This window comes from Rhopalosiphum maidis, chromosome 4, assembly GCF_003676215.2.
Source record: "Rhopalosiphum maidis isolate BTI-1 chromosome 4, ASM367621v3, whole genome shotgun sequence".
Lineage (NCBI taxonomy): Eukaryota > Metazoa > Arthropoda > Insecta > Hemiptera > Aphididae > Rhopalosiphum > Rhopalosiphum maidis.
This window is the reverse complement of record NC_040880.1, coordinates 7668921-7687458: the sequence shown is the minus strand read 5'-3', so window position 1 is coordinate 7687458 and position 18538 is coordinate 7668921. Positions and strand designations below refer to the sequence as shown.

Below are 18538 nucleotides of genomic sequence, written 5' to 3'. Positions count from 1 at the left end.
GGTAGATCCGGTACTTCCAATACTTATTAATATACGTCATAGGATCGTATATAATGACTGACAACAATACAAGTCATGCTTATACCTTTGTACATTATAAAATGCGTTTCTTATATAGGGATAATGTAATTCATCTCTATAAGGCATGAGCAACTACGCAGAAGTTTTAACTAGATATTCAGCTGGATTAGTTGCAATTGGCGATAAGGTTTAGGCGTGGGACGATACAATGTCCGATCAGTCGACAGAAACGTGATCATTGCACGTACGCATACACCACAGGAACACGACCCGCGTCGTTTGATTATCAAGGGTTCTTATACCAATGGATGGTAGGGAGGTAGGGCATATATTATGTATAAAAGAGTGCGAAACGGCCTATATTCATACGTGTTTTATTAAAGCTAGCGCGAGCGCCTTTATGTCATTGAGAATTAATTTAATAATTATTTAGGACCTGGAATAATTTCAAGCTAAATTATATTTTTTGGTCATGGAAAAGTAGTAATGATTCAAATGTTATTTTTTTGAACTTAGAAAATATATAACTGAATTGTATCTTATTGGCACAAACTAATTTCAGTAAGTATAATAATAAGCAGAACTTAAAATATTTTTCATATTTCAATAGGTAATTTATACTACTATTAGATTCAAAATTTTTTTTACAACTACAAGTTACATAATTGTCAACAGTTGTCAATATGTTTGTACTTAGGGACTAGGGTTACACTACAATTGAAATTCGATTGAGTAATTTCTGATTTATTAAGATTTAAGTGCTAAGGATATTCTGTGCCACGTATTTGTATCAATTGTTTGATTTCGTGAGGTAGTTTTTTAATGTGCTAGTATTTTTTTTTTTTTTGAAATGGGTTTCACAATTTAAAAGGCCATCGAGCCATATATTGCTAGTACGCAGTGTTCTAAAGTATTAATGTATTATAGTCCCAAGTCGAAATTAAATAACAAAAACTCATTGTCAAAAACATATAATACAGAATTATTCAAACTGATAGCTATGGCTTCTATACGGAGCTTTATGAGTGTTGGTCAAAGGAGCTGTGTCACAGAAAATAAATAACTAATAAATAAATATAGTAATGACGATGGTGAGATTCGTGATAATGATGTTACGAGTGTAAATATTTGATTTTATTTTAAACGTAAGATATTTAATATAGGTGTTCTATAAATATTGCATAATTATTACATCTTTGGTTCGATTAGTGAGAAAGGAGGAGGGATATTTTTAAGTAGGGGTTAAACTTTACTCTATTTGCATCACATCGTCAGGACCCTGGCTTAAAATATATATTTTACACACTAGTGTTTTAAGATTGAAATTATGACACTAATCGCACCATGCCATGTATTTTAAAATGTAATAAATATTCTGTGCTCACATAGTTTATTATTATAATTTTTCATTATTCTCTATTCAGTATATAATAATTAATAATGCGAATGAAAGACCAAGATCGTTCGGATAATGAATTTGTAATTTTAGAAATATGCAAATCTACAGTTTTAATTATCATTCCATATGTTTACAGACTTTTTTTTATTTCTTAGGTAATACCATTCTTTATAATATTCTATGCTAGTATATTTATGTATTGTAAACGTAATTTTGATGACCTTAATCATCGTCTTACTAGGAAAATGTATTCTACATTATACTGAATATATATTTCCTCGTAATAGTATGTATTTTTGAAAAGCGTTTTTGTGTTGATAAGATTTCTATATCAATACTTTTCTATTGCGTATTCACTATTCATATAATCAGTTGATACGTTTTTTCCTAATTTCACGATATTTACAACAACAACATTGTCTGGTAACATAACTCATATTAAAAAAATAGGTAAAATAGTCTTGTATGATGAATTTTAGAAAAATTATTTTTAATTATTTATTTCGTATGTATATTCATATTATGTATTAATTATAGATTAGTCAAAGTATAAAATATAACATTTAAAATATAATAATAAATATGTAGCTATTGTAACGATTTTAGTTTATCTATATTGTGCATTGCTCCTTAGGTAGAGTACGGCTAATATGCTGAGTATGTGGAATGGCGAGCGGGGCCGATATTCTGACTTAGAAAGATCTAGAAGAGACGTTTCCGACAATGTTAACGTCCCCTCATCACAAGTCACTACCATTCGATGTGTTTCGTAAGGAAAAGTTATGTTTATGTTAACGAAGACTCGCGGGCTCAATTTCGGTATGTAATATTAACAGGGTTAACTTATTTAAGTAAAATGCTCGATTATTGAGATATATATACCTATATAAGTATATAGATTTATTTTATATATTTTTGCACAAATTTAAACATGATAAAATAGTTTTAGAGAAAAAAAAATGTCTAATAATTATTTTTAAACATTTTTCCCAATTATTAGGAATTATTATTTTATATTTTAGCAGATATATGTAGATATATAATATATATATATAAATAAATCTACTAAAATACATAATACTTATGTATTGTTTTGTTTAAAATGTTCATATTTATTTTTGATATAATTTAATTATTGCTACCTACATTTTCAAATATTGATATTTTTAAATAAACAAACTTTTAATGTTAGAAATGTTAACAATATTGAAGTTCTAAAACTAAAGAACATCGAGTCATTTGTATTATTGTTGAAAATAAGTTTTAATGTATTTCACTAATAAAAAGTTGGATTTACAATAATTGTTATTTAAATATAATATTGTAAAAAGAACTTAGGCTATGGACGTAGTTTTCTCAGTAACAGGAAAATAATATTATTTTGGAACATTAAATAAGTTAAAGGGGTTGTTAACTTCAATATAGGGGTGGTTTTAAAAGTTCTTTGAAATAGCGTAGCATTTAAAAAGCGATAAAAGAATGACCTAACATTAAACTGTCTTGAAATGAGTTATTTTGTATTTTACGAAAACAAAATAAGTTTGTAGCATAACAAGTTGTTTTAATTCTTTTTTTTTCAAACGAATCATAAAACATATATAGTTTGATCTAGGTAATAAATGTTAACTTTTAAAAGTCACATTTTAACGAAATTTATATTTTTGTAAAAAAATTATATAATAATTACCCTGGGAGTTGTTTAATAATTCTTATTTATTTTGTAAATTCTGATATTTAAACGAATAGGTAGAATAGGTAACGAATCCGTAGGTACTACAAAATGTTATAGTTAAGTTTTCTTTAATTTTATTCAGTTATTTTATATTTTGAGTGGAGCGATATGAATGTATTTGTTGTATAACGATTTTATTCAGTCGTGCGTGTATCGTAATTACTATCTCATCTGTTTAATGACCTCTATTATGAATCCTTTTAAATGTTTAATACTATTTTTTTTTATCTACTGTTCCATTTTACTATGTATATAATAACAAGTGTAGAAATAATATCGTTCAACTGGTCTATCCTTATTTTATTGTTAACAGAAAAAAATAAAAATATATTTCACAAGATTTTGTGTCCAACTATAATATAAAACAAAGATTTTTAATTTGTCTTTAGTTACACGTGGATTAAAAAGTGTAAAACTTTTCTAATATATACTGGATTCCATTATGTTTGCAGTTTTATTTAATAATTTTTCTCTATTTGATATTTTTGAAATACGATTTTAGAAAATTATTATTATATTAGAGGTCTATAATAATGAAAAAATGCATAATATTTTTTGGTTTATCTAAAATTGAAATAACTATAGTTGTTTTTTTTAATAATTATATGTGAATAATTTATATATTTAATAAATTTAATTATTCTAGAAGTTGAATTATTAGTTTAAATAAAGTATTGGAATATTGATTTACGTTTAAACCTTTAAAGTTATAATTTGTTCAGGATAATTTCGCGGATGAGTGTATCTACAGTGGGAGAGGGTACGAAGAAATACAAGGTGAAACGATGTATATAATATATAAGTACATTAGTTAACTTGTGTTTTGTTTTAAGAATATAAGTTATAATTAGGTATCAAAATTCTGAAAAATCAGGATAAACAGTGGTTTTTCTGAAAAATTTGGTAAATTTTCTTAAAATAAAAATGTCTTAATAAAATATAACATACCTAATAAATTATTATGCTATTTCTTGATCATATACCCGTATTTATATTTTATATACTATTAAATACATCTTGTTAGGAGCAACAGTGCATACTATACTAGAATATTACATTTTTGTTTTATACTTACTAGACTCCTGGTTTTGTTTTTCTAACTTTTCAATCTAAAAAACGATGATGCAATCAAAATTTGGCAATTGTAATCAACATTGGGCTTTAATTTTGAAGCCGTCTACTGTAAATTAAACCTAGCCCATACCTTTTTAATCATAATAAAGCTTAATTTATTTCTAAAAATTATTTTAGTTTTAAATAACTGAAATAATGTTACTGGACGCTTCCTTCATTTAAGCCGTCAAGGCATAATACAATTGTACTATTTAATATATATTACTTATTGTACTTTTTTATAGAGATTGTAAATATTAATTTAGAAAAAATATTAAATAATGTTTTGTTTCTTGTTTCTTTATTTATTTATTTTTAACTGTGAATTTTTTTTATAATTATCCAAAGACTTCATGTTTTTATGAAAATTTATTAACTTAAAATTCTCTTTTTTTTTCATGTTTTCTAGAGCTTTAGAGAAAAACACAGTTTCATAATATAATATCATAATAATAATTCCAAACGTAGTATAAATAATATATACCTAGTTTTAGTTTAACAAATCGTATTCTTCGCTGTTTTTGTACGAAAATTGAGTATGCAGTTATACGAGCAGGTACTGTAACACGGCAGTTAGAAGACATAGAGGTACCTATCCGTCAAAATCCATATTATATATATTCATAGTTTCTGTAAATGAAGTACAGTTATCCTGTATAATGTATATCTGTAATAAACATAACATACATAAATGTTTCTTTGTCTTTCGTGCACTCAGAAACTTGGAAACTAATCCTAAACTCTGTTTTTAGCCTATCTTATTTTTCAACCTCTAAAGATTGTTGTACGGTAGCTTACATAGTTACATATGAGTTTAGTTTTGGCTAGGGGAAATAGAATATTGTTTTAATAATTAAAATAGTTATTATTGGTTATAGATTATATTACAATTATAATTTGCAGAAGAATGGTATATACAATTTAAAAAAAATTAAGACAATAAATTGTGATACGGGCTTACGGACAAAACAAGATTATGTACGAAACATCGTTTTAGAAACAAACGATTTATTTTCTAATATAATAAAAAATGATATTTAAATTATAAACTAAACGCAAAAGTAATTAAAAATTATGTACATAATTAATACATACAAAATTAGTTATATTAAATAGATGGTACAATTTATTTCAAAACTATACACGGTCGAAGTCGTGTAATTCAGTTAGTACCTGTCTTATTATATATTATTTTGTACCAATATTTTTACTTTGTTTTATAAAAAAAGTACTCACTACCCTTTTAAATATTTATATTTTTGAAATTTAAATTACTAAGACTTGTATGTATTAAATTAAATGTGAAAATCCTAAAATATTATTTAATATATTATATATACTGTATATAATTACTTACATTTTTGCAAAACGTAAAAATTGACGAAAATATAATTTGTTTTGACTCATGATTTATTTATTTATTTTGTTTATATTAACTGTAAATATTACTAAAAATATTTTCATTTAAATTCAAAAACAACAAAAAATATGTGCAAGTATAAAATACTAATTTATTATTCAAACTACAGTATTGATATTTACTCATATCTGAATAAAAATAAAGAAACAAATAATATTATAATATACTCATAATAATTAGTATGTTCAATGAATTAGAATAAATTTATTAAAAGCGTGTCGATATGATTATCACACAAAATTATTTCATTTCGTTTCTGTTAAGATTATTCATTGTTGTATGTTATTTGTATTAAATATAATAGGTTTATCTGCAGAGTTATATTTATCTGGTGTTATAAAGTAACACATCGTGTTATGTTCAGTTCAAACGGTACCGAAAGTGACGAGGTTAGTGAATAATTAAAGAATAAACGAAAACCGTTTATATAAGAACTTAAAAATAAAAGTCGTTGTTAAAATTCTGATGGTAATTCATTTACGAGAAGCCGTTATACGACCAGTATATCATTGTGGTAAGCTCACGTATTTTAAAGGGCCCACGTTGAAGTTTATTATTATAGCCCATCAACGAGACTTGCTACACTATTGTACTTAAACAAATGGAAACTTAGTGAATTGTTTTTTTTCTATTTTTGTTTATTTTTTTTATATTTCTAGACTAGATTGCATACTTGTCACTTCCAGTAGCCCCGGGATAAATTGTTAAACATAAAAATTAATTTTAAATTCAATTTGATATTATCCAAAAGTAGTTACTTACAGATACTTACGAATGATGAATTAATCAATTCATTTTTTTTTGACAGAGAAACTAAAGTAATGTAACATTATATAGATTTGATGTGAAAATTGGGTGCTTGAGGTGCCCGAGGTGCTTGGAAGAAAAATTGATAAGGAGTGAATATTTAGATGGAAAATTATATCATATTTAAGATTACAGTGATGCCAATAATAAAATAACATATTACTTTATTTAATTTTGCAATTTATAATGATCCATGGTATAGAAAAAAATTAATTTATTAAATATAAAAAAATAAAAATGTATAAAATTGTCACTGACTGAAAAATTGTTACTTGTTAGTTGTTAGTACTACTTGTGTAAAAAGTACAAAAATGCTAAAATCATTGTAAAAATTCTTAACTTATTAATTAAATAGAATTAATTTTAATTGCAAACAAGTTCATTTTTTTTAGTTCTAAGTAAAATTACCTTAATATATTTTGAAAAATAGAAAATACTTGAACAGAATGCTAGGAAAAAAAAGAAACAATGTTAAATTCAAATAAGAAATCTAAAGTCAATATATTTCTAAAATGATGAATCTAATTTTTTTTTATTACTGAAATAAAGACAATGGCCGTAAGATTTATAAATCACTATTTATATATAGGTACGTTTATACGCATATATATGACAATTCAACGATAAAATATATCATTTTTTAATGCAATTTTTGCAAATTTGATTGTCCAATTCTGTAGCATCGAGGAAGGAGAAATGGTCGACGATCAATATTGAATCGGGTCCAATTATTTCGAATGGTTTGGTATATTATATTTTTTTGTTTTCTCATAAAATAATAAGCATTAGGTTAGTATAATATATTTTACAGTTCATCCCAGTCTTCACAGTGTATGGTATGTGGCTTCATTGTCTTTCAAACAGACAAAATTCTGTCTAAACAAGATACTATGTGGCTATATAGTGTGACAATCATAACAAATATAAGCAGATGAAATTATTTTCACAAAGTTTATAAAATAAACTAGTTACCCCTTTAGTAATTTGAAATTACGTGTTGCGTTTAAACTTCAAGGTAAAATTTATCCGATGCTTGGTAATATATAATTACCTTTTATTTATAGAAATATCATTGAGTAAAAATAATGTAATTGTTGTATGATTTGATCATTTTATTATCAAAGTATAGACAGAAATTTAGAAACGAACCATAGGGTATAGTCAGAGAAGTTCTCAATATAGGTTATCACCTATATTTTTTTAATACATTTTTTTTTTATTAATTATAATGTATAGGTATAGATGTTTTATTATTTTTAATTCGCCGCTATGGTTGATTTATCTAGTCTTATCTTAAGAAAAATGTTTGTCTAGATAAATAACAAAATAGAAAAATATACGAATAAAAATTATCTATGAACGTACTTCCTATGTCACTTTAAATTGCGAATGTCTGTAAATTTTTAGTTTATTATGATTTATAGTATCAATACACAAAGATATATTATATATAATACAGTAATAAATACATAATATTATAAAGTAGAAAAATATTTTACGCATTTAATAATAAATACTTAAGTAACAATAATGAACATGTAAGGAATTTCACCTATTATTTAATTATACTTTATCAGTTGATCCACTTCAATACATATTTATATGTATTACATTTAATTTGTGTTGAGTGTAGTATATTTGTGCTTATTCATGGTTGATTTTATATTTTATTCTTGAATAATTTTTCTTTGTCAAGAAATTTTTAAAAATTCTACTGAAATATGATTTTTAAACATTATAACTATAGGTATTCTTAATTTAAATTTCCAGATTTCTTTAAAACTATCTTTGTTTTGAACATTAATTCATGATGTTATTTATTATAATGTACGTACCTGCTAGTTTACCTTTTTTTGTATAAATAAATGTTTCTTTAAATTTATTTTCAGAATAAATACATTTTATATATTTATGAATATTTTTATTTGTTATATTTCAATACTACGTGGGAAATTCATTATAATATTTTGTAAGCATAACAACTTTTATTAAATTTTTTTTAAACAAATTATTATTATTAAAATTGATTTGTTTACTCATATACTCTACACATAAATGGTATATCTAAAGAAAACATGTAAATCAAACAGTTATACAATATTATGACGTATTAATGTTAGTTTTCTTTTAAAAATTAGTACAGAAAAATACTTCTGAAAAATTACGTTCTAAGCTTTAAATTTTAATATTGAATGGTACATTTTTTTTACTGAAGTATAACAGCTTTTTATCACTAAAACACAAATAAAGAGTTGTTTAACAGATATAATGTAACACGATAAAAAGTCTCTTGATATTATTTGTACATAAATGATAAATAATATACTGTAATTTAATAAAAATTTTAACATTTATCAGACAAGCAACCAAATTTCTATAAACTACTTTAATTAAAAACAATTATGTCAGATAAAATATTATAATTATTATTACTTATGAAATAAGTCTCTACCCACCATTTAAAATCAAAATTGTTTATTTTTATATTGATTTACATATGATATACCAATATCATATACATTATACCGGCATAACTAAGATAACTAAAGAAATATTATCTCCCAATAAACGTTTTTACCCTCTTTCTACCCTAAATTTTAACTAACAGTCTGAAAAAATAAAACAACTTAAATTTTTTAAATGCAGTAGTATTCAACTTTTTTGAGTCCTTTGGACTTTGGAATCAAATATACGGTTCCAATACGAATAATGGCAATAATAAAAAAAAAATGTTTACAATTTTATTTTTAGTTTATACTTCGGATGCTCCTTTGATAATAACCGACGACACCACGGGGAGCCGTGACGCACAGGTTGAAAACCACTGTTTTAAATGTAGGTTTATAGTATATTATAATAATTTTATTATATGGAACAATCCTTGGACCTTGGTCCAAATCCAGACAACGAAGTAAGCACCATAATATTTTTCAAAGCAACATAAATTTTCCAATTACTATAAGATTTTAAAACTAACAACTATATAATTATTCATTTTAATATATTATAATAGTGTGTGTTAAACCAGTTTTTTAAAAATAATTATAAAGACATTCGGTAATATAAAATATGATTAGATAGTTTTTAATTCTTAAATATACATAATGTTAACCTAGTTATAAAATAGGTTGATATATTTAGGGATCAATTATGTGGTTTTAATATAATATATTCATCAAATTACATATTTTTGGAAGTTATCAATAAAAAATTATTTCTTTTAAATAATATAGGTTTTGTGAATTTCTTACAATATAATTATTTGCATAAAAAAAAAAATAGAAAAATACTTTAGGTACATCGGTGGATACATATAATAATTTATATTAAGCTTAAAAAGAACACTCGTGTACATTTTTATATATCTATTATTTTTCATTCAGAGGTTTATTTTGAAAGATAAAATAACTTCCATGACGATGAAAATTCCATATTTCCACTATAATATTACACGCGTATTAAAATTATTTTCTGTTTAGTTCAATTTGAATGCTGTGTCCATCCAATTGTATTGGGTCAGTATAAGGCTGCATCTCAAAACGCTATCGACAAACTAAAAATAATATATTAATTATAATTTATATGCCATTATAGTTTTTACAGTAAAGTCCCAATAACTTAAAGCTTGGTATATTCAACAATATTGTTTTTAAACGTTTTTACTATATTTTATCTTTATATATATTTTTTTATCACATCAAATTTCTCAGATAGTTAGATACATATAAGATTCCCTACGTATTCGTAAATTTGGTATCATGTACATATAGCAGTGCAGTTACGCAGTGCTTGCGTTATGGTTGGTGACCCGAGTTTATGTTCAGGGTGCTTTCTATAAAGGGGCGATTCAACCATATGATAATTTTAACTAAAAGTTAAATAAATATAATTTTATCATTATATCCATCCTGTTAATTGCTCTTTTATAAAATATTTTAGATTTTATAGATATTAATAAACAATCTAGCTTGTTAGTCATTCTTCGTAACCATTATTTTTTTTTATATATAAATTCTTATTTCATAAATAAATAAATACTGATAAGTTAAATATAAAACAATATAAATATTTTTTTAAATGTTATTGAATACTTTTATGAATGTATGAATTAAATTGATTCAATTATATTTGCTTTTTGATAATAGTTAAATAATAATAATATATAGTAAATCGAAGGGATATAATTATAAACAAAGACAATTATAAACTTCACACTAACAGTAAACTTTTAGTAATAATTTATATTCAGTACTTATAATAAATAATAATTAATTAATAATATAATATAATTGCAAAACAATTTATATAAATAAATGAACACTTAATTTTTTTAGAAAGCTAAAAATGCTATTTAGATGTTTACCGATAAGTAGGTATGTTCATTATAAACGCCTATAAAAAATATCACAAGATTAAATATATCACAAACATACCTTTCTTTACCCTAGTTAAAATATTTTGTAAGCTATTAAAATGCGTAGAGAGATTAAATATATATGTCATCATTTGAATATAATTTTTTACACATTTTTTAATTAACAAAGATAAGTTATGAACTGTGCAGTAAGTATTTACATCAAAGTATGTTCTAAAAAGTAAAATTAAGATTTCGTTGTACTACTTGTTCTGTGGTACTACGTTTATGTTTTGTGTACAATTAAAATATTTTTTTCTTGACTATTTTATTTTTATTAATACTTATAAGTAACTTTATATTAAAATTTCAAACTTTTTTACTTCACGAAAGGTTAGATAAAATATTTTTATCAGTATGTATGAGAAAAAAAAACTAATAAAAAAAAATCAAAATTGTCAAATTTCTAGAAATAGCTAAAAAAAAATTGGAATATTTTGAAAATTACATCATGTGTCAAAGTGTTAGTATAAATATCTGGTGAAAAATTCAATTATTTACGATTATTCGTTTTAAATTAAAACTAAACCAAAATATTGATTATATCAAAACAGGTTTTGTGTAAAAATTATTGTTTTTTCCGAACTTTTTTTGTTTTTCCTAATTATTAAGATAAGTATTGAGCATTTTTTACTTTTGAACTCTCAAAGTTCCAAATAGGTTTACTTTCCAACATTAAAATATGCTGAAGTTAAAAATCAAAGCATTTTTCTGTTATACAAGTATCATCAGACAAAAAAATTAATAATACACACATTATTGTAAAATAATTACATTTATCGTTCCGTTTAAAATCTAAAAATAAGGTTAATCTTGTACAACATTATTTAAGATCAATACTTTTCAATAAAACTAGTATTTACTATTAAAATAACATTCCTGAAAGCATTCAACATATTTAAAATATATATAATATACGATGATAATATCATATGTTTTCGGATTCCATATTAATATATTACTTAACTTAAAACGATAAATTGTTACTTAAGTATATTAGTTAGCACATTTCCTGTTAAGGAGTAAAACTATGTTGTAGTCTTTTAGTTGCTTATAAATTCAATAATAATTGCATTATTTTCTGATTAGTATTATAATAATTACATTTCTTCACTAAGATTGATATAGTTTATATATATCAGTTAAAAAAAAAAAAATGTATACTTTCAATATTTTTATTATTAATTTGGGTCTTTGTATCACGAATAAAATAAAAAATTGTTCATAAATATTAAAATGCAGATTATAATTTTTATAGTTTATTAATATCGATTAATTGAGATTTACTACTACTTATCTCACATAATCTTTATATGAATTGTGTTAGTTATAAAATGAGCTTTGTTTTTAATAATTTAAGTAAATTTAGTGAAATTACCTATATTTTAACGCCTTATTACAGTATAATAAAAATTGACATAATTATTTATATTAAATCTAGTGAATCAAATGTTAAAAATTCTTGTTTCTTCATACGAATATTTTATAAAAATAAAAATTCTTAAAAATATATAAAATATATATTATAATAATACCAAATCAAACTGACGAATTAATTTTTTAAAATAATTATCGAAAAATGTTAACGATTAATATCCTGTTTGAAAGTTGAATGATGTTAATTAAAAATTTAATTAAATTTTTTTTTATTTTGATAATTTTTGATGATTTTTTTATCTTGATGGAATATCTGTATGTAAAGAAGTTTTTCAATACATACAATACACTATGATAACATTTTATTTCTTCTAAATAAAATTTTTTGTGCACTATTATAATATATATATAACAAAAACTATGACCGTTGTGTTACCAATGTTATTATTTTTATTGTAATAAAATTGTTTGCAAATGTTTTCACATTTGAAAAGTAGGTAACTTAAATAATAAAATTGTATTAACGTTGATTGTGCTGTTCAATAGTAGTTTTTTTTTATTTTGAAATTAAATTTGAATAAAATAATACCCAGTTCATTAAAAAAATAATATTTAATTAGTTTATTATTTAAAATGAATTGGTTATGAATTTGTTAAAGAAGAGGCTGTGTTACAGTTTTCAGATTCAAAGAGGATTGATGAAAGTATTGATTTTACAATAATGTTTTTTTTTGTGTCAACACTTTTTGGGGTCGTTAAATACTTCAATTATCAATAAAGAGAATGGCTTATCGTAGCAAATTATAGATCTAGCTGGTAGGTACTCTAGAAGGTCGAAAGTGAAAAATTCATAAAAGTAAACTTTATGATCGGGAAAAACGAAAACAATTTATTAATTAAAAATTTAATAATTTTTATGCAAATTCAATTTTTATCTAAATCGATTTTATTTTATATAGGTGTAAATTGAAAACGAATAGCAATACATAATTTAAATACTTAAAATGTTCATTAAATGTTTATAATTTCATCTTCTATTTGATATTTATGTCAAGATGTTCATAAAATGTCAACTCTTTTTAAGCCTATATGGGTATAACAATTTTTTTAACTGTTTTTATAGTTATAGTTCTATAGTTTTTGATAAAATCTATTCTTAAATTCAAAATTTTCAAAAATGACATATAAAATTCCCTAGAAGTCGTACATTTTTTTCATCAGTATTTGATGTTAGTGTTTTGAAACTCGTTAAAAATTGAAAAAACTATTTTGTAGTTAGAAATTCATAAAGACTTCTCTTTTTATTATCTAAGTTTTAGAAATTTTACAAGTTGTTCATATTCTAACCATAAAATCTAAAAAAATATATTGAAGGAATTATTTTTTATACACACTTTAAGTTCAAATTTGGACGATATTATTTATTTAAACGATAAATAACGATGTTAGTTATTTTGTTATTATTTAAAAACATTATTCGTGGTAATTTAAAACTTTTACGTATATTATACTTATATGAATTTTACTACAAACTTGATTTTAATGTGTTGCGGTATAAGTTGAGTTCTATAAATTGATATAATATGGTGAATTGGTAAAGTACATAGTACATATTATTATTATAATACTCGATAATAATTATATAATAAATTTAATATTTTTGGGAATAATTGTAATAACCTACTGTAATAATAAAAGTGAAATTAATAACTTTAATATGTATATAAAAAAACTTAAGACGAAGTATACTAAATAATATAGGCTAAATGCTGATGGTCTGTATCCGCTCATAATCGTTTTTCGTATACATATAATGATATATATATATATATATATCACTGAATTCAAACTTAACACATCCATATTGTGACTTACTCGACACTCAATGTACACAAAAGCGATGGTACAGTTCTTACCTACCTTTTTTTTTTCCATTATTTTCTTTAAAATGTTTAAGATATTTGAACTAGGAAAAATAATAAAAATGTGCTGGTTATATTATTATTTTCCAATTACAACTCTGATCACGTTATATGTTCAGTCACTTTGATATCGAACACCAAATTTATAAAATTTATAAATAATACACACACACACATACACACACACACACACACACACACACACACACACACACACACACACACACACACACACACACACACACACACACACACACACACACACACACACACACACACACACACACACACACACACACACACACACACACACACACACACACATACATCGCCTTGCGTTTTTGTTTTTAAAATGTCCATAATGTACAATATATTATACCTGGTTATTATAGTTGTGAAGTTTGGTTAAGAAATGGGCTAAATTTTGTTAAGATACCATTTTCGAAGAATTTGAAGTATGTCACTACTATGTCTGCTAAGAATATTGTGACATTTTTCTTGTACTAGGTATAAGGTATTTATTTATTTAATATCAAATGTTTAGAATAATGAAGTTGCTTCGTTGATTTTTTTTAGCTTTATATTTGTTTACAAATTATTTATAAACGTAAAAAAACGTAAAAAACAAAGTCAAATATATTTAAAAGAACAACAATTTAATTTATACTATATTTTGTTGAATCAAATTCTTAAATTCTATTGCAAATATATTCCTATTCGAATTTATATACAATTATTTTTATTAATAGTAGGTAATTATTATTTTTAGGATTCTTAGTGTATTTATTTTAATGTAATATATTTTGTGTGTGTGTTTATTTTAGTATCTGGAGATGCTATTATTATTTTTAAGAAAAAATATTTTAATCTTCAATTTTTATATTTTTTCTGATAGTTAAGTGGAACTTATTGGTACTTTGATGAGTAACAAATTCTCTGGACTTTGAAAAAAATAAAATAAAACTAGTTTTTGATAAATTGTCTTTGAATTTTTATCTAAACTCTAAACTGAGTATTTGTAGAAATTTGTTTTTTTACTAAATATTTATATCAGTATTTATTAGACATTAAAAAATGTTGACATTTTTTTGATATCTAAAGGTACACGCATTTTATGATACATATATTTTTTAATTTTTAATATAATTTTTGATTTTGGATAAAAATAACTCGAATATTTAATACAAGTTTTCTCATAAATTGTCCATTTACCAATTTAAATTTATCAAAATTACAAAGTCATGGTTTTTATTATAAGTGTTTAAAGTTTATGGATAAACGTTACAGTTGTATATATATATATTATATAAAAATTTCTACGCCGTAATTTATTATGGGACTGTAAACATATGCTTTATCTACAACTGGTGTTTGAACATTGTAATTGAGTGCGTAATGTAAGAATTAGTACACGTACACCTGTGGGTGTATATAATTATATATATATGTATAATAATATGAGGCTTTTAAAAGTAAGTTATGGACAAGTGTGTATGCACACACCTGGTAATATTGTTAATTGTAATTATTCAATTAATTACTCTTGAATTCACATAGTAAGTAAAAAAATAAAGTAAAAAAATGTTCTGTTTATTTCGGAGAATAATGAACAACAGTCCGGGTTTAAACTTTTAAAACCAATTTAAATAATATTTACTTCTGTTTTTTACTCCTTAATACAGTAGTGATTTGTGTAATCACATGTACGTTGATTGTGCAATTTCCACTTTTAAAATTCATTTTCTACAGTATGAATATTTTATCAATGATTTTAAAGAGACAAAGAATGGATGATCTTAAAAGTTATTTATACAAATTTAAATTATATATTTCTGAATTTCTATACCACATTATTATTATAGACACGATTTACTATTTACTTACCTACTATTTATGGATGGTTGAGTATAAATGTATAAACGATCACATAGACCTTCAATGCGAATAAATGTAAATGCAACATAAACAATTATGTGCTATTTAAAACGTATAAAATATTTACAAATACATTTTAACTCAAAATTCTTATTACATTTAAAATACAAATGATATAAACAAATAATAAAATGGTTTCAAAATCAAAATTTATTATTTTGTTAAAAATATTCAAGGTTTACAAATATTTAATTTATATGAACGTTTTAAATTCAGAAAAAATAGAACATATTATAATGTTGAATATAAATTATTCATTAAATTTAATATTTTACCATAATATTTAAATATTTAAAATTTAACATGGTCTGTCTTGTAAACAAATATTTGAAATATTATGTAATTGTTTCTAAATTAAACTGCATTAATCCGTAAAAAATAATTAAAGCACTACCCTGTCCACGTTATGACAGTTTTATTATTACATTTTTATTTTCAAATTAAATTATTATTGTTATTGTTATTATTATTAATTTATTTCTAAATATATTTACAATATTTAATACACTATATTTCTATTCATATACTGTTTAAAAATCATAAATAATGATATTACATTTTTTTTTTTTTACAGATTCTAAAATGCCTAAAACGCAAATGGTATCACGATCTTTTAAATAACCAAGATAATAATATAACAAGATTGATTCTACTAAAAAGTTTATAAAAATAGGTAGTATTATTGATACGTAGCTTCTTTTATTCAAAATGTTTATATATAGGTAAGTGTAATTATTTTTAAGTTTTCAATACCTTAGCTTATTATTATTATTATTCACATCCTAACAGATGATTAATATCTTAAATGTGCAATATTATATTTTATATATTATATCTTTTTAATATCAATGTAAATTATATACTACAATTTATTATAGTCAATATATATTTATAAAATATTGTTGATAATTCATTATTATCGAACATAACACACGCTCCTAGACTTCATAAAATTGGGTCAGGGTCTCGGGGGAGGGAGATATTCTAAAGATAACCGTAAATAAATGTTTATAGTAGTATACACTTAGTCATTAGTGTCTATAATTTATTTAATAATAATATAACCGAAGTTTTAAATGTAGAAAGATATTATAAATCAGACTAAGATATATTTTTAATTTTTTTTTTCCAGTATTGCATATTAAACGATTATTAACTAGTATCATGAGTAATTTTTTAACTCCACCTTAAAAGTTTGAATTATGCATTTAGAACTATTTTAAATTAAAATTTATTTTTATTTGATTTATTTGAGTAGTTATTATAAATCTTTCTAATCTATATCAATTAGAAATACTGTTTTTTTTTGTGAGTAATATAAGATAAAATGTTTAACACATTGGTCATAATACTTATAATTTTGTAATGTTATTCCAAACATTAATAATAAGTTAAATGTAGACTATTGAGTACATTGAATGTTTAAAATATTCTTATTCCTTAACTAATGTTATGAAAATAAAAATTAAATACATTTTAGTAGTGAAATAGTTAGTTGATTTTAGTAATAATTATTCATATATTCTCACCAATATAATTAAAGACGTATCCAATACCAAGGATCCAAACAGTTTTAATAACAAGTTATTTTGATTGTGTTGAATGAAGAACATTTCAATCTAATTAAATCAATAAAAACAATTAAAAACAATAAAATAAAGTTTTCAGCTAATCTTCTAATATAAAATAATGGTTACTAAATTTATTTCACTATAAATTTATTAAATTGTTAGCCTCGTTTTCTTTGTTAGAGAAATTAAAAATTATTATATGTCAAAACATATTAAATGGCAAAATTAATGTCAATAAATAAAATAAAATCTCACTAATTTACGACGATAAAAAATTTAAATTATTTTCGTTTCTATTACTATTCATTAAAAATAAGTAAGACAACATTTTTCAATAATTTAACAAAGAAAATTTTTAAATTTAAACAAATCGTTTTTGTTGTTATTCATTAATAACCCTACTGAAAATTAATTTTGTTTTATTGTTTCTTTAAAAAGAGAGTTCCTGTTAGAGTTCTACAAGCCATACAAATATTTTTAGTTTATTCTAAATAAATTCATAATACAATTATGTGAAACACCTAAACATGCATTTCAAGTTTCAATGGCATTTTCCATAAATGCTTTACCTTAAAAAGTAGAATTTAGGTATTTAAAACAAATTTTTTATACTCGGGAACTATATTTATTTTAAACTAATTAATTTACTCAATCACTCACTTCATACATATTTCTAACTTATTAAACATGTTTCTGTCGTTATATATTTAAAACTGAATAAAACGTTATTAGCATAGACGGTCATAAACACCTTAAAATTACTTTTACTTAATTTCAATGTATTTTTTATATTAAATAAAAAATATTTTTCGTTCATATAAGTAATA

The 18538-nt window shown here is 22.9% G+C and overlaps 1 protein-coding gene across 8 annotated transcripts in view; it reads right to left on the bottom strand.

Annotated features, from left to right (window-relative positions):
* The window catches only part of LOC113557247 (GTP-binding protein Rit2-like), an 80028-nt gene that overhangs the window by 25415 nt on the left and 36075 nt on the right, over positions 1-18538 (bottom strand). For 7 of the 8 annotated variants that reach the window (XM_026962662.1, XM_026962684.1, XM_026962717.1 and 4 more), the window contains one exon: positions 17670-17759. The exons of the other annotated variant lie outside the window; for it this stretch is intronic. In XM_026962662.1, the coding sequence (XP_026818463.1) occupies positions 17670-17759 (90 nt within the window). The remainder of the gene's footprint in view (positions 1-17669; positions 17760-18538) is intronic. 8 annotated transcript variants of the gene reach the window in all.